General features: G+C 34.1%; 5 protein-coding genes across 22 annotated transcripts; 3 read left to right on the top strand and 2 right to left on the bottom strand.

Annotated features, from left to right (window-relative positions):
- The first annotated feature begins 32 nt into the window (after window positions 1-32).
- On the top strand, window positions 33-6,161 carry LOC8286111 (39S ribosomal protein L41-A, mitochondrial). Of its 9 annotated transcripts, none has more exons than XM_048377801.1 (8): window positions 33-173; window positions 1,186-1,397; window positions 1,511-1,695; window positions 2,134-2,198; window positions 4,341-4,405; window positions 4,987-5,148; window positions 5,586-5,650; window positions 6,143-6,161. In XM_048377801.1, the coding sequence occupies exons 3-6, from the start codon at window positions 1,551-1,553 to the stop codon at window positions 5,096-5,098; spliced, it is 387 nt and encodes a 128-aa protein (XP_048233758.1). In that variant the 5' UTR covers window positions 33-173; window positions 1,186-1,397; window positions 1,511-1,550; the 3' UTR covers window positions 5,099-5,148; window positions 5,586-5,650; window positions 6,143-6,161. The 9 variants fall into 9 exon arrangements, with proteins under 9 accessions (XP_048233758.1, XP_048233756.1, XP_048233755.1 ...); XM_048377804.1 differs by lacking the exon at window positions 6,143-6,161 and adding an exon at window positions 4,663-4,678 and having other exon boundaries at window positions 35-173; window positions 5,586-6,006; XM_048377799.1 differs by lacking the exon at window positions 6,143-6,161 and having other exon boundaries at window positions 1,534-1,695; window positions 5,586-6,006.
- A 1,222-nt stretch (window positions 6,162-7,383) lies between these two features.
- LOC107262200 (39S ribosomal protein L41, mitochondrial-like) lies at window positions 7,384-11,626 on the bottom strand. Of its 8 annotated transcripts, none has more exons than XM_048377793.1 (7): window positions 11,162-11,626; window positions 10,788-10,956; window positions 9,853-9,924; window positions 9,559-9,574; window positions 9,092-9,208; window positions 8,589-8,653; window positions 7,384-7,813 (listed from the first exon to the last, which is right to left on the bottom strand). In XM_048377793.1, the coding sequence occupies exons 2-7, from the start codon at window positions 10,863-10,865 to the stop codon at window positions 7,745-7,747; spliced, it is 417 nt and encodes a 138-aa protein (XP_048233750.1). In that variant the 5' UTR covers window positions 10,866-10,956; window positions 11,162-11,626; the 3' UTR covers window positions 7,384-7,744. The 8 variants fall into 8 exon arrangements, with proteins under 8 accessions (XP_048233750.1, XP_048233749.1, XP_048233747.1 ...); XM_048377792.1 differs by having other exon boundaries at window positions 10,788-10,929; XM_048377790.1 differs by having other exon boundaries at window positions 10,788-10,926; window positions 11,162-11,625.
- A 336-nt stretch (window positions 11,627-11,962) lies between these two features.
- On the top strand, window positions 11,963-16,661 carry LOC8286110. Of its 3 annotated transcripts, none has more exons than XM_015726571.3 (6): window positions 11,971-12,381; window positions 12,488-12,583; window positions 13,007-13,232; window positions 13,536-13,627; window positions 14,049-14,156; window positions 14,944-15,220. In XM_015726571.3, exons 1-6 carry the CDS (start codon window positions 12,280-12,282, stop codon window positions 15,007-15,009), a joined length of 690 nt encoding a protein of 229 aa, XP_015582057.2. In that variant the 5' UTR covers window positions 11,971-12,279; the 3' UTR covers window positions 15,010-15,220. The 3 variants fall into 3 exon arrangements, with proteins under 3 accessions (XP_015582056.2, XP_015582057.2, XP_015582058.2); XM_015726572.3 differs by lacking the exon at window positions 14,944-15,220 and adding an exon at window positions 16,208-16,661 and having other exon boundaries at window positions 11,976-12,381; XM_015726570.3 differs by having other exon boundaries at window positions 11,963-12,381; window positions 14,049-15,220.
- Window positions 16,662-18,200: 1,539 nt separating this feature from the next.
- On the top strand, window positions 18,201-18,800 carry LOC8286108 (RING-H2 finger protein ATL66). Its single transcript, XM_048378388.1, has one exon. It carries the CDS (start codon window positions 18,201-18,203, stop codon window positions 18,798-18,800), a length of 600 nt encoding a protein of 199 aa, XP_048234345.1.
- Window positions 18,801-19,771: 971 nt separating this feature from the next.
- On the bottom strand, window positions 19,772-21,619 carry LOC8286107 (60S ribosomal protein L23a). The gene is made up of 4 exons (XM_002531063.4): window positions 21,475-21,619; window positions 21,311-21,381; window positions 20,571-20,928; window positions 19,772-20,006 (listed from the first exon to the last, which is right to left on the bottom strand). Exons 2-4 carry the CDS (start codon window positions 21,324-21,326, stop codon window positions 19,922-19,924), a joined length of 459 nt encoding a protein of 152 aa, XP_002531109.1. The 5' UTR covers window positions 21,327-21,381; window positions 21,475-21,619; the 3' UTR covers window positions 19,772-19,921.
- Between the last annotated feature and the right edge of the window lie 481 nt (window positions 21,620-22,100).

Genomic DNA, 22,100 nt, shown 5'->3' with positions numbered 1-22,100 from the left:
GGTTAAAAGCACAGTAAGAGTTAATCTTAGCCGTCCGTTAATCCGTTCAGTTACGTCCATAGATTACTAACACCACCTATAAATAGTGGGCAAAGCTGGTCAATTTGCCTCCGTACGATAATTGTTGTTAGTGAGATTCTGCCAAGTCTTTTTCTCTCTTCTTTTCTTTCAAGGTACGATTCTCTTTTCCTTATCTTATTTATTCATCGTCTCTTACAATTAGGGTTTCTATCTTGCTGTACGATTTTTGTAAATTGGGGTTTTTTTACATGGATCATCTTGAAGAAAAAATTTTCAATTTGGAAATTATTTGTTCAAATTCTGCAAATCAAACTCTAATTTGTTGGTAAAGCGTGATCTAGGGTTAGACCTCCGATCTGAACTTGCTAATTGGTTTTTGTGGTTTTTTTTTGTATGAATTAAACGAAGCTTAGATGGCACGTACTAGGCAAACTGCTCGTAAGCTTAGATTTTGTAAATTGTTATTTTGGGGTAGAAAGAGATAAGTTTCATGTCTGCTTGTTGCTCTGAATTGGGAATAAGTTAAAAAGATAATGATTGAAGCAGAAAATTGGTGAAAGTGTTTGTGGAGAGGGTGATGCTGACCAAGCAATTATCATTCCTTACAGGTCAGGATGATAACCCATTTTTTTTCATCTCCCACTTATATAACCACAATACATTCCGTTGCCCCTTTCTTTCTTTCAAAAGCCGCCTGCTTTTTTTTTTTTATTTTCCCTTGCACAAAAATCATTGCTCATGTTTCTTCAATGCTTTTCCTTACTGAAGTTTAGATTTGAATTATGTCAAAGAGAGTGGAGCTTATTGTATAAATTGAAAAATAGTTAATTTATTTTTTCTATTAAAATAGATGATAGACTATACACTGCAAGATGGATACTCTAAAAAACCGATAAATTCTTTAATAATGAGAACTTATATTCAAGACATTTATTTTCTGAAATAAATTTTAATAGTTAACTTTTTTAAGCTCTCATAACATATATATATATGAATTAGACATTCACCGCAATTGAACTAAATCAAGGTGATATGAGGTGATTAGCAACAAATTGGGTAATAAATGGAGCACAAAGGGGAAGAGCATAATGCTAAAAGCGGCTCTTTTTGTAAAGCAAAATAAAAGCAAAAATGTAGGCTCTGACTTTGGTTGTTTTATGATAGAGCGGAAGCCATTATTAAGAAAAAGAAAACCTAAAAGGGTAAACAAAATTGAATGGAAACTGGAGTTCAGTATTTTGGTTTTGGGCTAATTTGAAGCCGTATTTGGGCCAGTCCGTCTCCTTCTCTATTCAACAAGCAAACTGCAGAGGAGAAAATCCCTAAACCCTCTTCGGATTTGTCATTCTTCAGTGTTGTTTCAATTCTTCAGCCTAGTAAGTCTACTTGGTTCCCTTTAACGTTTAGACACTATGAAATTTGGTTAATTTCTTTTTGTTTGATATTAGTATTCGAAATTTGATTTTTTTTTTTTTAAAATATGATTTAGGTTCTTAATTTGCTATATAACAGCATACTTTTGATCGAATATGGCATTGGGTTTGATATTGGGGATAGGAAGGGCATTTCGAAGAAAGAGAACGTCGGCGTTGGATATTCTGTCGTCGAAACGTGCTCCTCGTGATTATTATAAGGGAAAGAATTGCAAGCCTACTGGTTTTCACACTCGCAAAGGTTCCATCTTTCCCATTTCTTTTAATTACAAATACCATTTTAATTAGTTTTAAATTATCAAAAATTTTTGCATAATAAAGCATTCCCATTTCTAAGTCACCAGGTGTTTGCTTAATTGTAGTCTCAGTGCAATGTGAAACTCAAAAGTTTAACAGACTAAATTACAGGTTAATGGTTGAGTGGGACTTTTGTGGCTGCATTAAATCGTTACAGCTTTATTTAGGAGAATTCTTGAATCATCATTTTAATGGGCCATATTTGGAATTTCCGTGGATGATACACTTTGCCAATTTAAAGACTGAATCATGCATAAACTTAAGCATGTTCGTTTCTAACTATCTGGAATTCATAGATTCTGAAGAGAGGTGCAGCACACCTCATTTTATTGGCAAATGATATTTTATTATATGTTGTTTCTGAAAAAACTACTTGTTGCAGGTGGCTACGTTATTGTACCTGAGAAATTGCCGAACTATGTTGTACCTGATTTGACTGACTTCAAGGTAACCTTTTTCCACCCATCTTTGTTTCTGTATTTTGGAGAACGGATACTTAGCTCTTGCATTAATGATACTAAAACATGTAAATGGCGTTGATGATAAGGGTATTTCGTTTATAGTTTTCTGGTCTCCTTTTGAGTGTTGGAATGTAATTGGTTGAAAGTTGTCAATTGTTAGGCTTCTTTATCTTTCAGTTACAAGAATTATTATTGCAAGAATAGTTTTTGTGGGAGTATTCTTGAATTTTTTGTTTCTTTGTATGAAAGAATATGTTTTCTTCCATATGGTTGTTTTGTAGATAACGTTTTTGTTTTGGATTGTGAACTGTTTTTCTTTCTTTAAATAATGAAAGGGATATATATCTCTGTCTCTCTAGAACGGATTAGAAGTTAGTCTGCTGCATAAAGTATTTAGCATGAGGAGATAGTTGGTCGCTGTATCTCATGGTCAACTTACAGAAGTTTCCCCATTTGCTTATCTTCATTATTTTAATTGATGTAGAAGAAAATGATTGAATTTTAGTCTCCATGATTATAAGACTTGTGTTGTGTATGCCTGTTCTATGGGTGGCATTACCCTCACCTGGAAAAAGAAAAAGGTTAGAAAATGGAAATCTTACAAATAACTGGTTGCATGTTGCATCTAAAACAACAAAATTTTCCCCATAAGTACAATATTCTTCTCTCACTCTAGTGATCTACCAAATTTTTAGACTAACCTCTTTGCATGTTTTGCTGATTAAATGTTTACTCTTTTGCTTTCAGCTAAAGCCGTATGTTTCTCAATGTGCAACACAAATTAAAACAACCGAAGCATCTGCAGCAAAAAAATAAGGAAATGGAGTGGGAACAGGAATTCAATCTGTGACGTTGTCATCCAGCTGCCACTTGGTTGATATATTCTTAAGTTAAGTTGGACGTCTTCTGAGTTGCCATTATGAAGTTCTATTCGAAAAGGATGAGACCTAATTAGGTGGTCTTTCTGGGCACGTTAAACTAATGAATTCTTACTTGCTGGTTAAACTATGGTTATTTATTATCTCCTTTATTGGTAGCAATAATTTACAGAATCTTGTCTTCTCTTTAACTTCTTAAGTTTCGTGGTCTTGTGATGACCAAAACATATCCCCAACCTCCCCAGCCTTATAGTAATGGAAACTGTGTGAAATTGAAATCATGATATTTCTTTTTCCTTTTTCCTTCATTTCTTTTTGACAATTTATGCGAATATTGCGTTAATTTTGTTCTATGCTGCATGGTGGGTGTTGAAAAATTTAGTAATTTGGTTGGCAGATTTTAACTATCACAACAATTGGCCGAACAGCTTTTCAAGCATATGAATGTATCCGTGCTTCATTCCCCTCGAAACCACATTTTGCTGATGGAGCCAAAGACGACAGTATTAAAATATTTCTAAAATATATATTTTTTTCATGGATTTGCACTATTGACAGGTAGTAACAATGACTTTTGATCCAAGCCAGATTCAGTTCCTCTCCTGCAGCTTCTTGGTGCTGACAATGTTAGTGTTGGAAACAATCTGCTGCATAGGTGTTTTCTCCTTAACTCCTCTATCCAACCATGTTAAGGGTTGATAGTGCTAATGAGGTTTTGAACAAGGGTGCCTAAGAAAACATGAGCATTTGCCTTTGCCATGAGCCACTTGATACAGTCAGAAAAATAACATTTTGTTAGGTCAGTGAGGACTGAGGGTCTATAACTACAAGTGTTTGATAGAAATGAGGATTTAGCTTTTGTGGGTGTGAGCATCTTAGCCCCGTTGTCCAGCAGCAATTATTCTGCGTTCTAATAAAAGTCGTAGCCAATGTCAGTAGATAAATAAATAATTTTGACCCAAACACAAGGGTGCATGGTCTTGACATGCTTTACATTTGATGGATAGTCAGAATGATGAAGCAAGAAAAGTTTGAAACCGCACATTCAGTAAATTCACTGAAGACTTGCTCATATCTTAACCCAAAACAATCACTTAAAGGAATTTTTTATGTTATATATAGAATGTAACATATATTATTAACTAATACAAGTGTGTTTTTTCTTTTTATGGATGGCCGGGTAGCTATTATGTCTGCATTCCTTGGTCCATATTAAGCAGCTACTAAGGTTTTACTGGCCACTGACCCAGATGTTTTGCCATGGGTTTAGAAGTACCAGCGTAGTCGAGAAATTGTGTCTCAGACAGATTATGAGGTTAGTACTTCAAAGTGAGCAAAAATCACAAATCTCGAATTTCAGACCTTGATCTTTGCTACTAATCTTTATCTGATGATTGTTGAAGTACAGAGTGACGGCTTAGTGTATTATAAGAATAGTTCTTGCTTCATTTTCTTTATAATCTAAATTTTGTTCTTTGGTTCTTCTTTTTTCGAGTGTATTTGAACTTTTTTTTTTAGTATTCAAATTTTTGGGTTTGGAATGTGATGGATGGTTTACTTGGCGTGGTTTAGGTTATGGAGATTCCAGGTAAATAACTCAAATACGGCTGTTAAGTTGACTGATTGATTGAGAAATGGAAATGAAGAGAAAATCGCCACTTCAGTGAAAAGAATCAATGCTTTACATTAATAATGTGATTTAGTAATTACAGGTGAATTAGTTTCTTAATGCAAAAGCACATCATAATGTAAAGCATTGATTCTTTTCATAATCTAATATATTGCTATAGATTGTAAAATGAAAGAAGCACATTTTTGTTTGATATTAGTATTTGAAATTTGATTTTTTTTAAAAAAAAAAAATATGATTTGGGTTCTTAATTTGCTATATAACAGCATACTTTTGATCGAATATGGCATTGGGTTTGATGCTGGGGATAGGCAAGGCATTTTGAAGAAAGAGAACGTCATCGTTGGATATTCTATCGTCGAAACGCGCTCCTCGTGATTATTATAAGGGAAAGAATTGCAAGCCTATTGGTTTTCACAATCGCAAAGGTTCCATCTTTCTCATTTCTTTTAATTGCAAATATCATTTTAATTAGTTTTAAAGTACCAAAAAAATTTGCATAATAAAGCACTGCCATTTCTAAGTCACCAGGTGTTTGTTTAATTGTAGTCTCAGTGCAATGTGAAACTCAAAAGTTTAACAGACTAAATTACAGGTTAATGGTTAAGTGGGACTTTGTGGCTGTATGAAATCGTTAAAGCTTTATTTAGGAGAGTTCTTAAATCATCATTTTAATGGGTGATACTTGGAATTTCCGTGGATAATACACTTTGCCAATTTAAAGACTGAATCATGCATAAACTTAAGCATGTTCATTTCTAACTACCTGGAGTTCTTAGATTATAAAGAGAGGTGCAGCACATCTCATTTTATTGGCAAATGATATTTTATTATATGTTGTTTCTGTTAAAACTGCTTGTTGCAGGTGGCTACATTATTGTACCCGAGAAATTGCCGAACTATGTTGTACCTGATTTGATTGACTTCAAGGTAACCTTTCTCCACCCATCTTTGTTTCTATTTTTTGGAGAACGGATACCCAGCACTTGCATTGATGATACTAAAACATGTAAATGGCGTTGATGATAAGGGTCTTTCGTTTATAGTTTTCTGGTCTCCTTTTGAGTGTTGGAATATAATTGGTTGGAAGTTGTCAATTGTTAGGCTTCTTTATCTTTCAGTTACAAGAATTATTATTGCAAGAATAGTTTTTGTGGGAGTATTCTTAAATTTTTTGTTTCTTTGTATGGAAGAATATGTTTGCTTCCATATGGTTGTTTTGTAGGTAACGTTTTTGTTTTGTGTTATGAACTGTTTTTCTTTCTTTAAATAATGGAAGGGATATATATATCTTTGTTTCTTTAAATAATACAAGTGTGTTTTTTCTAATACAAGTGTGCTTTTTCTTTTTATGGATGGCCGGTATATACGCATTCCTTGGTCCGGATCAAGAAGAATCGAGGCCTTCTTGACCTTGACCGGATGTTTTGCCATGGGTTCAAAAGTACCAGCGTAGTCAAGAAACTCTGTCTCAGACATATTATGAGGTTAGTACTTCAAAGTGAGCAAAGATCACAAATCTCGAATTTCAGACCTTGATCTTTGCTCACTTTGAAGTACTAACCTCATAATCTGTCGAGACACGCCGACTCGGTACTCGAACCCATGGCAAAATATCTGGTCGCCAAGGAATGCATAATGAATGGCCATCCATAAAAAGAAAAAAAAACATTTGTATTAGTGAATAATATATGTTACATTCTATATATAACATAAGAAATTCCTTTATGTGATTGTTTTGGGTTAAGATATGAGCAAGTCCTTAGTGAATTTACTAAATGTGCGGTTTCAAACTCTTTTTACTTCATCATTCTGACTATCCATCAAATGTCAAGACCATGTACCCTTGTGTTTGGCTCAAAACTATTTATTTGTCTACTGACATTGGCCTGGGCTTTTATTAAAACGCGGAATAATTGCTGCTGGACAGTGGGGCTAGGATGCTCACACCCACAAAAGCTAAGTCCCCATCTCTATCAAACACTTGTAATTATGGGTCCTCAGTCCTCACTGACCCAACAAAATGTTATTTTTCTGACTGTATCAAGTGGCTCATGGCAAAGGCAGATGCTCATGTTTTATTAGGCACCCTTGTTCAAGACCTCATTAGCACTATCAACCCTTAACATGGTTGGATAGAGGAATTATGGGGGAAAGAAGAAAAGAGGAAAAGAAAAAAAAAGTTGTGAATATAAGGATGGTTGCCTAAACAACGGAAAATATGAAATTGCAAATTAAAAATAAAAAAGAAATGTTCATGTGCCGGTCTGTTGTGATTATCTCGGTATGCAGTGATTGTTTCCAGCATTAAAATTGTTAAATTTATTTCAGCAGTAATCACCCAGAAGCTTCAGGAGAGGAACTGGATTTGGCTTGGGTCGAAAGTCATTGTTGCTACCTGTCAGTACAATATAGTACAAATCCATGAAAAAAGAATATATTTTAGAAGTATTTTAATACTGTAGTCTTTGGCTCCATCATTTGCAAGGTCACAGGATGTGGTTTCAAGGAGAATGGGGCACGGATACATTCATATGCTTGAAAAGTTGTTCAGTCAACTATGATAGTTAAAATCTGCCAACCAAATTACTAAATCTTTCAACACCCACCATGCAACATAAAACAAAATTAATGCAGAATTCGCATAAGTTGTCAAGGAAGAATGGAGGAAAAAGGAAAAAGAAATATCATGATTTCAATTTCACACAATTTCCATTACTATAAGGCTGGGGATATGTTTTGGTCATCACAAGACCACATAACTTAAGAAGTTAAAGACAAGACATGATTCTGTAAATTATTGCTACCAATAAAGGAGATAATAAACGATGATAGTTTAACCAGCAAGTAAGAATTCATTAGTTTAACGTGCACAGAAAGACCACCTAATTGGGTCTCATCCCTTTCGGATAGAACTTCATAATGGCAACTCAGAAGACGACAAACTTAACTTAAGAATAGATTAACCAAGTGGCAGCTGGATGACGACGTCACAGATTGAATTCCTGTTCCCACTCCATTTCCTTATTTTTCTGCTGCAGATGCTTCGGTTGTTTTAATTTGTGTTGCACATTGAGAAACATACGGCTTTAGCTGAAAGCAAAAGAGTAAACATTTAATCAGCAAAACATGCAAAGAGCTTAGTCTAAAAATTTTGGTAGATCACTAGCGTGAGAGAAGAATATTGTACTTATGGGGAAAATTTTGCTATTTTAGATGCCCCATGCAACCAGTTATTTGTAAGATTTCCATTTTCTAGCCTTTTTCTTTTTTCAGGTGAGGGTAATGCCACCAATAGAACAAGCATACATGACACAAGTCTTATAATCATGGAGACTAAGATTCAATCATTCTCTTCTACATCAATTGAAATAATGAAGATAAGCAAAGGGGGAAACTTCTGTAAGTTGACCATGAGATACAGCGACCAACTATCTCCTCATGCTAAATACTTTATGCAGCAGATGTGCTTAATAGGCTAACTTCTAATTTGTTCTAGAGAGACAGAGATATATATCCCTTTCATTATTTAAAGAAAGAAAAACAGTTCACAATCCAAAACAAAAACGTTACCTACAAAACAACCATATGGAAGAAAATATATTCTTCCATACAAAGAAATAAAAAATTCAAGAATACTCCAACAAAAACTATTCTTGCAATAATAATTCTTGTAACTGAAAGATAAAGAAGCCTAACAATTGAAAGCTTCCAACCAATTACATTCCAACACTCAAAAGGAGACCAGAAAACTATAATCGAAAGACCCTTATCATCAACACCATTTACATGTTTTAGTATCATCAATGCAAGTGGTGGGTATCCGTTCTCCAAAAAACAGAAACAGAGATGGGTGGAGAAAGGTTACCTTGAAGTCAGTCAAATCAGGTACAACATAGTTCGGCAATTTCTCAGGTACAATAATGTAGCCACCTGCAACAAGCAGTTTTTACAGACACAACATATAATAAAATATCATTTGCCAATAAAATGAGACGTGCTGCACCTCTCTTCAAAATCTAAGAACTCCAGGTAGTTAGAAATGAACATGCTTAAGTTTATGCATGATTCAGTCTTTAAATTGGCAAAATGTATTATCCACGGAAATTCCAAGTATCACCCATTAAAATGATGATTTAAGAACTCTCCTAAATAAAGCTGTAACGATTTCATGCAGCCACAAAAGTCCCACTCAACCATTAACCTGTAATTTAGTCTGTTAAACTTTTGAGTTTCACATTGCACTGAGACTACAATTAAGCAAACACCTGGTGACTTAGAAATGGCAGTGCTTTATTATGCAAAATTTTTTGATACTTTAAAACTAATTAAAATGATATTTGCAATTAAAAGAAATGAGAAAGATGGAACCTTTGCGATTGTGAAAACCAGTAGGCTTGCAATTCTTTCCCTTATAATAATCACGAGGAGTGCGTTTCGACGACAGAATATCCAACGACGACGCTCTCTTTCTTCGAAATGCCCTGCCTATCCCCAGCATCAAACCCAATGCCATATTCGATCAAAAGTATGTTGTTATATAGCAAATTAAGAACCCAAATCATATATTTTTTTTAAAAAAATCAAATTTCAAATACTAATATCAAACAAAAATGTGCTTCTTTCATTTTACAATCTATAGCAATCTATTAGATTATGAAAAGAATCAATGCTTTACATTATGATGTGCTTTTGCATTAAGAAACTAATTTACCTATAATTACTAAATCACATTATTAATGTAAAGCATTGATTCTTTTCACTGAAGTGGCAATTTTCTCTTCATTTCCATTTCTCAATCAATCAGTCAACTTAACAGCTGTATTTAAGTTATTTACCTGGAATCTCCATAACCTAAACCACGCCAAGTAAACCATCCATCACATTCCAAACCCAAAAATTTGAATACTAAAAGAAAAATCAAATACTCCAAAAATGAAGAACCAAAGAACAAAATTTAGATTATAAGCAAGAACTATTCTTATAATACACTAAGCTGCCACTCTGTACTTCAACAATCATCACATAATGATTAGTAGCAAAAAGTGAAGCAATTATAGTTGACAAATAGAGGTTAGTGAAATTTATGTGTGGAGTATGTGAGTGCGAGAAAGAGTAAAAGGAGCACTTACTTTAGAGATGAATATGGAAATGAGAGATGATGGTAAAAAACACACAGAGAGAGAGACTGATAGAGGTTTCAGCTGGAAGAAGAAGAAGGGGTTAGTTCTCAGTAGAGAGATTTTACCAAAATGTTTTTGTAGGGTTTTAGGTTTTATCATCTTTTTCTATTTCTCCCATTTTCTTTAATTTTTTAATTAACTGTTTTACTTATTCAAAAAGAAAATTGAAAGAAAAGGAAATTTACAATCAAGTTCCCGAGGTTTGGCGCATTTGACAATTTAATTTGAAATAATACTTTTTAACTTAAATTAGACATAAATTAGTGCATAATAATAGATAATCTTTTTCTTTCAAAAACAAATCTTGGTCATTTTATTTACTTTTATTCTAACATCTCAATTTTCGGCTTGCGAAAATAGGTTTGACTTAATGTTAGATTAACGAATAATTAAAGTGTCAAATGATTTTATAAATTTTAAGACGAAAGTATAAAGATTAAATTGTTAATATGCTAAGTTCTAGGGACCTATTTGTAAGTCTTCTAAAAATATCTATTGCTGCTAGCTGTGTCTCTCTCTCTCTCAATATCTTCACTCCTGAAAAGGCTTCAGTCATTTCTTGCTATTTGTTGGGCCTCCTGAGAACCCAAGCCCATTCCATGGAAGCTCAACTTCATCTCCCGCCAAGCAAAGAATAGGCGCCACCTACATCGGGTCGGATCGGGTTCATCTATCTAAAGTGTATTATCCACAGAAATTCCATTTTAAATTGGCAAAGTGTATTATGCACAGAAATTTCAAGTATGACCCATTAAAATGATGAGTCAAGAACTGTCCTAAATAAAGCTGTAACGATTTAATGCAGCCACAAAAGTCCCACTCAACCATTAGTCTGTTAAACTTTTGAGTTTCACATTGCACTGAGACTACAATTAAGCAAACACCTGGTGACTTTCTGCAGCTTTGAATATGTTAGAGGAAGCAAAGGAGGAGATAGATTCATGTTCGAAGGGTGGACCCATCTCCTTTGCAGATCTTATCCAATGTGCAGGTTCTACATGTTAGATCCACCAAGTTTCAGACCTGCTGCATGTAATGACCATCTTGTAGGAGCTATTATATGCAGATAATCAAAATATAATTTGTTTAATTCAATGTTCTTCGTTTTTAGCAGCACAAAGCGCGGTTAAGTCTACATTTCTAGTTTCTGCCAAATCATTTTTTTTTTAAAATCAAATTTTGAATACTAATATCAAACAAAAAGAAATTAACCAAATCTCATAGTGTATAACCGTTAAAGGGAGCGAAGTAGACTTACTAGGCTGAAGAATTGAAACAACACCGGAGAACGACGAATCCGAAGAAGGTTTAGGGGTTTTCTGCTCTGCAAAACAGTAAAGCCTTCGATTGAGGGGGGAAAAGATAAGAGCGGAGAGTAGATGGATCTGGCAAAACCGTGGTCGGATCCTGAGTTGGTTAGGTTGATTTGCAAGGAAAAGAGAACGATGAGAGGTGCTGAAGACTCGAGTAGGGAAGAGAATTTAGGTTATTGAGGGTGACTTGGCTTTAAATATCTCTTTTCCATGATGATAGGAAGGAAGATATTTTTTAGAGATGAGTAAAAGGAGCACTTACTTTAGAGATGATTATAGAAATGAGAGAGGATGGTAAAACACATAGAGAGACTGATAGAGGTTTCAGCTGGAAGAAGAAGAAGGGGTTAGTTCTCAGCAGAGAGATTTTACCAAAATGTTTTTGTAGGGTTTTGGGTTTTATCATCTTTTTCTATTTCTCCCATTTTCTTTTATTTTTTTAATTAATTGTTTTACTTATTCAAAAAGAAAATTGAAAGAAAAGGAAATTTACAATCAAGTTCCCGAGATTTGGCGCATTTGACAATTTAATTTGAAATAATACTTTTGAACATAAATTAGTGCATAATAATAGATAATCTTTTTATGTCAAAAATAAATCTTGGTCATTTTATTTACTTTTATTCTAACATCTCAATTTTCGGCTTGCAAAAATAGGTTTGACTTAATGTTAGATTAACGAATAATTAAAGTGTCAAATGATTTTATAAATTTTAAGACGAAAGTATAAAGATTAAATTGTTAATATGCTAAGTTCTAGGGACCTATTTGTAAGTTTTCTAAAAATATCTATTGCTGCTAGCTCTGTCTCTCTCTCTCTCTCAATATCTTCACTCCTGAAAAGGTTTCAGTCATTTCTTGCTATTTGTTGGGCCTCCTGAGAACCCAAGCCCATTCCATGGAAGCCCAACTTTATCTCCCGCCAAGCAAAGAATAGGCGCCACCTACATCGGGTCGGGTCGGGTTCATCTATCACATATATGAACGTATATGTATTTTTGTGGGTCTGTTCGGTGTTTGGTTTCGTAGAAAAAAGCTGAAACCTTGCAGTTTGTGGAAAAGAATGGAAAAGGAGAAAGATTGTCAGCTTTTAACGCCACCACCAAAACGACAGTCAATTAAAACGCAGTCGCATTTTAATACATACCCTCTTTGGAAAGACAAGGTTTTGTTTGTTGTGTTTTGGTTCAATTTTATTGAAATACGCTGTTACTTCTGTATGTGATTATAATACTAATTATGTTTTTGTTCATTTTTTTGATGTTTTTTAGCTGAGGGAAAATTGTTACAAAAGGGTTAGAGAAGACAGGAATCGCTTGCTCTGGAAAATGAGGTTACCTACTCCTAATAAATCTATTACTGACAAGGTCTTTTTCTTTTTATTTTATTTCTTTTAACTATATTATTTTATTTCTGGTCTTCTTGTGTGTGTGTGTGTGGTTTTTAATGTTGATCATCCGGTGCCTCGTTTTGGGACTTCAAAGGTTTGTTTATTTGCTTTTCAATGTTTTGTTGGTCTTAATCGCTGGGAAATAATTGCTGTGTGGTGTGGGATTAAGTTAATACATTTTACACTTGTTTGAACCCTGGATTGAGGACATTTGATGGGTTTAATTCATTAGAGATCTACCTTGAACTTAAAAGGATTTTTATGCGGTTGTTGACAATGATTTTCATTTTCCCCTTTATTTCTATCTTATTTTGAGGGGTTTGAATTCAGTACTTCTTATGTTATCTTTTTGCAAGTCTTGATTCAATCATCTATTCATTAATACCTTTTTGTGTTTCAGGATTTTATCAAATCTGCTTTCCAGAACATAGTTTCTGACGAACTGAAGAAAATGAGGCACTCGTCATTAGATGCTGATTTGAAGATTCCAACTTCTGCCCCCGATCCAAGTGATATATTATGGGAATATGATGGCCTTCATGATGCTTATCAAGGCGAATGTGAAGACATGTTGGAGATGCAGAGGATCTTCAATGAAGATCTCAGGGCAGAACCAACTAGAAAAGGTACAATGTCGCTCATTAACAAATATAACTTTTAAAGGACTTTTACGTATATCAATTAGAAAAGGAAATCCATGTGGTGTGTTTTTTTTGTGTGCAAATCCAGTTGGGAAGGATTTTTCACGATCTCTTGTTATTATCTCCTTGTTCCTTAAAGCACAAGAGAAGAGTGCATATAACTAATAAATGTGATAACAAACTGAATTCTTAAACAATTCAGTCTTTGAATATGCCTGTTTCTTTGTCAGGTTATAATTATTTGAATCATCCTTTTTGAGCTTAAATGGTCACTGTAGCTCTTTGCAGAACCTGAAAACGACATTGAAATCTGGGAGGATGAAGAAGATGAATACCTGGCTCGTGCTGTTTTTGAGAACATGCGATTGAATGATAAGCTGGTATACTGCTCTCTATCATATTTTGACCGTTTTGCTTGGTCCAAACACGGGAAGGTGCACAGCTTAGATGAATAAATATCTGGTTAATAGGTTTGACTTGGTAATATATTAATTAAATATAAAAAAAAAACTCATTCAAGTTCAGCATATGCTCAATTACAAAACTTGTTTTGGTAATTCATGTATATATGCCTAAATAGCCCACCCATTTTGAGTAGCCTCTGGCTTTCTGCACTTAAACTTGCTAGAATGAGTAAAACTGCTGAGATTAAGAATTTCTAAAATGTTCTTTTCATATTTGAAATATTAGATATGTGCTTCAGTAACATGAGTACATGTCAGAAGTAGAAGTTTATTTTGTTGCTACTGGTTTCTATCTAATAGAAATTAAATTGGCAAAGCTTTCTGATGTTGATTGTAGGTGCACAAGGAGACCTGGTGTCCTATCTGTAAGCAAGGACAATTGCAAGAGAACTACCAACTTATATATTTTAGTCTTTGTGAATTACAACTCAGTAAAGGCGATGAGGTTATACTATTGCCACTTTGTTCTATGCGATTTCTTTTTCTTGCACACAATATATTGTCTCTGCTATTTATCTCTTTGGCTGTCCAAGCAACATATGAAGAAAGAATACATTTTTGAATGCATCTCATTCTGCTTATAAATTGAGGGGTTTGCTAGTGCCAAGAACTAATTTTTGGCCCATTGTTGGCAAAAGGAAGTTGGTACTTTTATTGTCAAATTTATGCTATCTGGTTATGGATGATTTTAACTTCTCTGACTCCCTCACTAAATTTCTAAAAGATTATACTGACAAGTATATAGCCTCAATAAACTTTTCTTCTTCTAGGTGCACTCAAAACCACATTCCTAACCTAACATGAATTATGATTATTTGCATAATTAATTGGAAAAAAGCTCTTAAAGTCATGAATAATTTTTCTTGTAGTTTCTTTCATAAATTTAGGATATGTTGTGTGTTCAGAAAACTTAAATTTCTCTTCTTTCTTTTTCTTTTTTGTTTTTCCTATATCTTTTTCTTTTTTCTATATCCACCTTGTCTGACCCTTGGTTTAGCAGTTCCAATTGTTTTTTACATCACAAAAAAAATGTTTACCATCTTAACAGTTTGTAGTATTTTATGTAAGACTTGGAGATTGGAATGTCAATATTCATATTCACCATCTTTTCCACAACTCCAAATGTGTATTGAAAGAAGCATATATTAACGTAGCTGAACAAGTGAAGTCCTTGGGGATATCACCACCATCACCATCAATGCCTCATCTGTACCTTGGTTTGTTCCTTGCAGGTTAATTTGGAGACATTGCAGACTCGACTACCATCATTAATTATTCTATTGACTATAATTATTTGATTCATAATAAGTTCACATATACTATTAATGTCTCCAAATTTTTTTGCAAAACTTTGGAGATTGTAATGTAATTTCATTTTATAGTTGGTCAGAAGAAACAATATCTACATTACATCAGTGTTATCATTCTTCGGGAGGATTTAATTTTATAATATACTCCTGGAAGCCAATTTTCTCAAGTTTTAATTGAACTGTAAGGTGCTTTGGTTAATTTGTTGATTATAGCACAACCTTTGTAAATACTAGCCTTCTTCCTTTAATTTCACGTCACATTTACTACGCATGTTTGTTAATGGTGTTTAACATGGAAATATCTATGCCAGGGAAAATGTAAATACTGAATCGTCATCTCCTACCTTTATTCATGGTCTTTGTATATTTGGATGGCACTGTTCTCATATTTGATTTTTGCAATGATTTATTCTCACATTTTAGAAGCTCTGATGTGGCATGCTAGATATAAATAATACTGCGAATTAATAGTGGCAGAAGCCATGGAACTGTAGCATCATAGAATCTCTTGGACAATTAGATAGGCTGTTTTTTATGAATGTTGATTTCCTTGATCATATTATCCAAGTATATCTCCTTTATTATTATTATATTATTTTGGGTAAATGATGCAAATGCTAGTACTTTCAAAGGGAAGAAATGTAAACGGGGAACCATCCTTCAGAAAAACCCATTTTTGTTAAAAACCCATGTTAATAGTGTAGTATTTTATGGTGTAGGAAAATAAAAAAGTAATACTTCTAGATTTTCTTAGAAAAAAACACCCCTTCTTGCAAGCTGGACTAACCCTGTCATCTCCATCTCTAGTTTTTTGACAATATTCATCACCAGTAACCTTTCTTGAACTCCCCACTGCCTTTCTTTATGTTATTTGTTCTCATTCTCTTAGACTGAGAATGAAAGCGGAGCAGCTAAGTTCTTATATGAAGTTACAGAGACGTGAGTTTTCTGCCCTACTCGAGCTAATGAATATACATTTAAGTTTCTTTAAATTCATATTTTCAAATTTCGCTTCAATCATTCATTTATTTTAAAAAAAAAAAAGACATTTGAATAGTCCATACATTGCTTTGATTCGAGGTGATTTTCTTGAAGTTCCAGAAAGGCATTTATTGAATTATTAAATTAGAATATAATTGTAATATGTTTTGAATTGATGTGTTGAATAAAATTCATTTTTTTGCAGAAATTTCAAAGTCTCCTTTAGCTGCAACGAAGGCACTTGATTCAGATTTATTTTTCAATTCGATATTCATGGCCTATCTCAAGACTCAAGACTTCTTCCTGCTGAAAATAATTGCATAAACACTACCAAGAGAAAGTAGGTCAGCTTTCATTAACATTTGGCTTCTCACATCCCCATATTCAGGTCTTAAATTAGCAAGCCATTGCAAAATTTTATCCTCTGCTGGTTTATGAAGGATTCGCAGATCAGTAGTAGAAGGAAGATCGTAAATTAACTCATACCACAGTTTTTAAGGCATCCAATTATTCAACAAAAGGTTTATTACCTTGTTTGGTTTCTGAAAATATCTTTTCTCAATTGGTATGTACGAGAGATGTTGTTTTGTTGGCTGTAGGTAGCCTTTATAGACTCCAAGGATCATAGTCAGAATCAGCAAAGACAAAGGTTTCCGCAATTTTGGGTTCCATGGAATTAAGAATCCACGACATAACCGGTTGATCATTACTTTGCCATGCATCAAAAGAAGGGTCACTAGGTTTTGGAGCTTCCTTTTTTCCATTGACATAACTAAGTTTAGATCTGCCAAGAAGTGCAAGAGATGCAGCTCTTGACCAAGACACATAATTGAACCCATTTAAGAGAACAGAAGTGAGTCTCAAACTAGTGTTGGGTTCAATTTCACGAGAAGTTTGGGAAGAATTCAATTCAGGCATCAAAAAATAAGAAAAAAAAGAAGGATAATACCAGTAAAGTGATTCCATTGCTTAGTTGAATATAGGGACAAATGAAATTAGTCGAATTTGATTTGGAGGAAGAGCAACCTTATCAATTGATTGACTAGTGAAGAACTTGATGAATAAAACTCTCTAGGATATAATTTGCAAATAGAATATCTAAATCAAATGCTAGGCAAGGAATTCAGAGAACCATGCTCTGATACCATATAGTAATTAATGGCGAGAATAATCTTGTTTTTTTTCTTAGCTTATGAATATGAAGAATACAAATTTATATACAAGTGAAAAACCTACTAAGAAGGAAAGAGGACTATTTACATGAAATTCATGGTAATTGAATCCAATAATTTATCTGTTACATATTATCACCAATCAAACTGCTCTTTCCCTGTCAGTTCCTTCTTTGATGCTGTCACTTCAACAGGTTTCTTGAGCATAAACATGGCCACTTCAAGTCGCATAAATTTAGCGCATATAATGGCTCTATATCAACAGGTTTGCTTCCATAGTCTGATCCTGCAATTGGTAATCTAGTCAGTGCATAAGTGCTACATCAAAAAGGAAAACTGTTAAGCTCTTTGGAGTCAGATCTAGTGCCACTATTATCTTAATCCTGATATGTCCTGCGGATTTTCTTAATATGCTCAGCTAATTTCTTGATGAATTTTACTAGCAGTGCTTCTGGTTTAGGTCTAGGCATTAATCAAATCCCAGCTGGTATTTGGAAAAGTTTTCACTGACATTCCGAACTCTTTGCTTTATTTTCTTCTTGTAAAAATTCTAATTTTCATGCTTTTGGGTTTAAATGAGATTTTCTTCCTTTTTTTTTTTCCTTGTTTCAGAGTTTGATGGAATAGCTAATGATAGATGAAAAACCCTTATGCTTAATTTTATCATTTTCTAGCTTGGTCTGAAATGAAGCAAGCAAATATTTCTATCTTTACTTTAAGGGTCAGAAGAGTTTTGGTATCAACCGGGGACGAATAAGTTAATGCCAATTCATCCAATGGGGTCTCCTCAATCTTATCATAGGAAATATGGCTGTTTATCCGTTTCTGCATTGATTTAATCGTTTCAAGGACATCTTAGTATAGCAAGCTTTTGTTGTATAACAAGTCAGTTACATTACATGCAAAGCTTTTTAGGAATCTAAAAAAACCTGCCACTGATAGTATTGATCAAGAAATTGAGCATAGCATGTCTACAACTCTAAGTCCATTACCATCTCAGGAAGATCAATTTGAAACCTCTTCAGAATGGAACCATATGTGATTGGCTCGATTATTGCTTTCTGCACTTTCCTCCTCTTGTTCGCTTACTACAGAATACTAAAACCAATATTCTGTGCGCTGAACACCCTGTCTGTCAGCAGGCATCCGGTTCAGATGAGGCGTCTAAATGAGAGTAACATCCAAGATTCGTCCTTGCAGATTCACAGCCATGGACTGGAATCTACCATTATGCATTCTTTACCAATCACTCAGTTCAAGAACAAGAAAGAAGAGGAGCCGAGAGTAAGCAACAATGAGTGCGCAGTTTGCTTGGGGGAGTATGAAGAAGGGGAATGGCTGAAACATCTACCAAATTGTGCTCATGTATTTCACGTTGCCTGTATTGACACTTGGTTTCAGACTCACTCAAATTGCCCTCTTTGCAGATCCCATGTCTATGATCTAAGTCATGAATATTCCATGTCAATCAACATATTGCTAGAAACTCCTAGAAGGGAAGACTTTTTCCATGAAAGTTCAGAAGATTACCAAATCTTACGCGCTGAGATCCTATGCAACTCTATGTTTAGACCTGAAGAAATAGGTGCTGAAGTTTCAACCCGCATGAGTAGAGAAATTCTGTAGACTTGTTGGGGTTTTCATGTCGGAAGCAACCATTTACGGGACAGAGGATCATGACATTCCAAAATAATGATAATTCTAAGAGAATATGTAGAAAGAAGATGGACTCCTCTGGCACCATAGACAGCAAAAGAGATCCCCAGCCTTGGAAGATAGAAATGGCTTAATTTGGTAGGTACAGAAAGGGGCAGACAATTGCTTCGAAAATGTAAATGCTTTAAGTTATACAAATGGTGCAAGAGAAAGCCATCAACATGTACCTGTTGATGCATATTAAATCACTCTTTATTAGCCATTTGAGCTCAGCTAGGGTGGATAAACACCTTAAATAATACTCCTGTTACTACCCACGCCACAAGCCTAGGGTCCCTCCATTGTGAGGATTCCCTACTGATTGCCTTATTACAGGTCTGTATGGCCATTTGAATTTTGAAACGTTTGACAGAGCCCCCTTCCTCCCTATAATCATTATATTGAGGCAGCTAAAATTTCAGAGCGGCAAAACCATCTCAAACAGGCAAAATCAAAAATTATGGTTTTCACAAACGGACAACATAAGAAATGTTGTTTTGTCAAAACAATCATCAGGCTAGCTTAGATACAAGACTGCATGCAGCCAATATTCCCATGGAAGTTTTACAAAGTAACAATTGTTAGCTTTCTTCCCCACAGATACAAGTCTTGTATGCTGCCAGTATCACACAGAATTTTTTATCTTTTTCTTTTTTATTTTATTTTCATCAGGTCACATGAATTTCAAATTTGTAGTTGATGGTGTTTATTGCAGCTATTATAAGAAAGCTCTTTCAACAATGCAAATCTCATACAATAGAGAAGAAAGATATTAGATAGCCCGTGAACTGAACATTCATCAAGGCATCCGCTTATAAGCAACAGCATATGATTGGTTAATTCATCATCTAATGCATAATCCAGAACAGGTAACTGAAACTTCAAGCCTACAAGGTTTAGAATGATGTTTCAAAAAGATGAGGGCATAATCAGATTGCAGTACCACAAAGTTTAAAGTAATTTAGCAAATTTCCTTGTTTGATGTCACAACAAAAATACCTTACTCTCGAACAAAACAAAAGGAAAAAAACTAGTAAGAACCAGGAACTAAATTAGATAATTCCAATTTTGTTTGCCACATCCAAGGCATCGTAGTCTGGTGTCAATCTGACATAGGCTTTCTTTGTCCCATCAGGCCTGGAAAACAAAAGGAAGCATGTGTCAACCAGAAAAGAAGATCAAGAAAGAACTATATGCCAAGCATAGAAACCTACAAAGCATCTTTCACATTGTTAAAGCATTGTTGACTACAGACACCCATATCCGCCATGACTAATCTTAAACACAGTCAACCTTTCACCCAAGTTTATGCGCACACAAAAAAAAAAAAAAAAGAATAGGGCAACACTTTCACACACAAAAAAAGAAAAGAATAGGGCAACACTTTCACACAAAAGTGAGATTATGAATGAGTATCAATGAGTAGTCATCAGTTTAATGCTTGCTACATTCATTAATATCAATCAGTTAAATTCTCAATCTGTCCTAACGATGGTCATATCCTACTATTTCCACCTACAAGAAATACAAATGCTGCAATTTGCTTCTTTAACCACATTTTGGACTCATCCATATGCTAACAAATCATTCAGCACAATTATTTAGGTAATATATGCACTCAACAAGTATGTTAAACCTCAGAATCCAAGTTCAAAGATTCAGGCCATCTATCAAACGAAAAGATAAGAAATAAGCACATACCTGATCAAGGTATTGACTTTCTTGGCCTGAATATCATACATCTTCTTGACTGCATCCTTAATCTTTTTCTTGTCAGCACGGAGATCAACAATGAACACCAAAGTGTTGTTATCCTCAATTTTCTTCATAGCAGACTCAGTTGTGAGAGGATACTTCAAAATCTGATACTGGTCAAGCTTGTTTCTTGGTGGAGCACTGATGCGAGGATACTTGGGACTCCTATCCTTCTTCAATGTCTTTGGGCGGTGGAATGTAACCTTAGTTCTGATCTTCAGGGACTTCTTCTTAAATGTTGGTCCAGACTTCACTGCTTTCGCAGCCTTCACTGCCTGTGCCTTGGCATCAGGCTTCTTCGAATCTATTGCACATGTTGCAAAACATACCCCGTTATTAACCTTAAAATGCATAAATATTAAACTAACAATTAACAGATAAACAAGAAACAGCCAAGACTGATGCTTTCCTACAATAAAATGGATTTGATTTCTCTTGGTCAATATCAATGAAACAAATTGTTTTCTTTATGAGATATAACCAAAAAAAAAAAACAGATTGCAACTTAAAAATAAATAAATAACAAAAAAAATGGGATCTTTTTTAACAAAATAAACTCAGTTTCATAAGTAACATATATAATTCATTTCAAGACTCTAAGCTAAATAACAAATAAAAAGTATGAAATCAAAGTTACATGGTTGAATAAAAGGGAAGTAATGCCACTGTAACAGGGGTATACATACCTTTAGGTGGTGCCATTGCTGCTAATAGACAACAAGCTTTGAAGTAAACACTTTTTTAATCACTTGAAACCCTAAATAAAAGAAAAATGAATAAGCAAAACGTTAACAGTTATGAAAATGAAAGTAGCACAGGGATTCAAAAGATTTAAGAGAGAGAGAGAGACCTGTGGGCAGGCGGGCGGGCAAGCAGCAGCTGAGCCGTATGTAGGGTTTGAGAGCAGTAGCTCAAAGGGAACAAGGGTTTTTAAAGAGACAGGCAATTAAATTACCATAAGATCCATTTCTTATGTCCCTTTTACTATACAGTGCTGGTTCATATGGACTGGGCCGAGTTGCTATAGGTTTTAGAACTAGCTATTGGCATTGGGCTGAAATCTCTCTCAATTCTCGACGAAATAAAAGATTTAAGAAAAAATAACTAAAATACTCAAATTTATCTATTTTTTATCAAATCAAAAGTGTTAATTTTCTTATAAAAATATTAAGAATATAATTTTTTAATTAATTTTTTCAAAAATATAGTCTTGGTTGTTTTTTTAGTTTTTTTGGTAAAAAAAAACACAAATCAACAAAAAAATAACCGAAATACCACATCATATTTTTGAAAAAAAAAAGTTAAAAAATTAGTATTTATTTTTAAAAATTTATACAGTAAAAATATTTTTTTATTAATTTTAATATATTTCTGAAAAGTTTTCAAGATTTAATAATAATAATAATAAATTACGGAAGCCTAAAATTAAAGTCTGTTTTTGCCGGTATCTACCAAACTTAATGAGAGTTCATTCTT

This window comes from Ricinus communis, chromosome 8 (genome assembly GCF_019578655.1).
Source record: "Ricinus communis isolate WT05 ecotype wild-type chromosome 8, ASM1957865v1, whole genome shotgun sequence".
NCBI lineage: Eukaryota > Viridiplantae > Streptophyta > Magnoliopsida > Malpighiales > Euphorbiaceae > Ricinus > Ricinus communis.
This window is presented reverse-complemented; position numbering and strand designations above follow the sequence as displayed.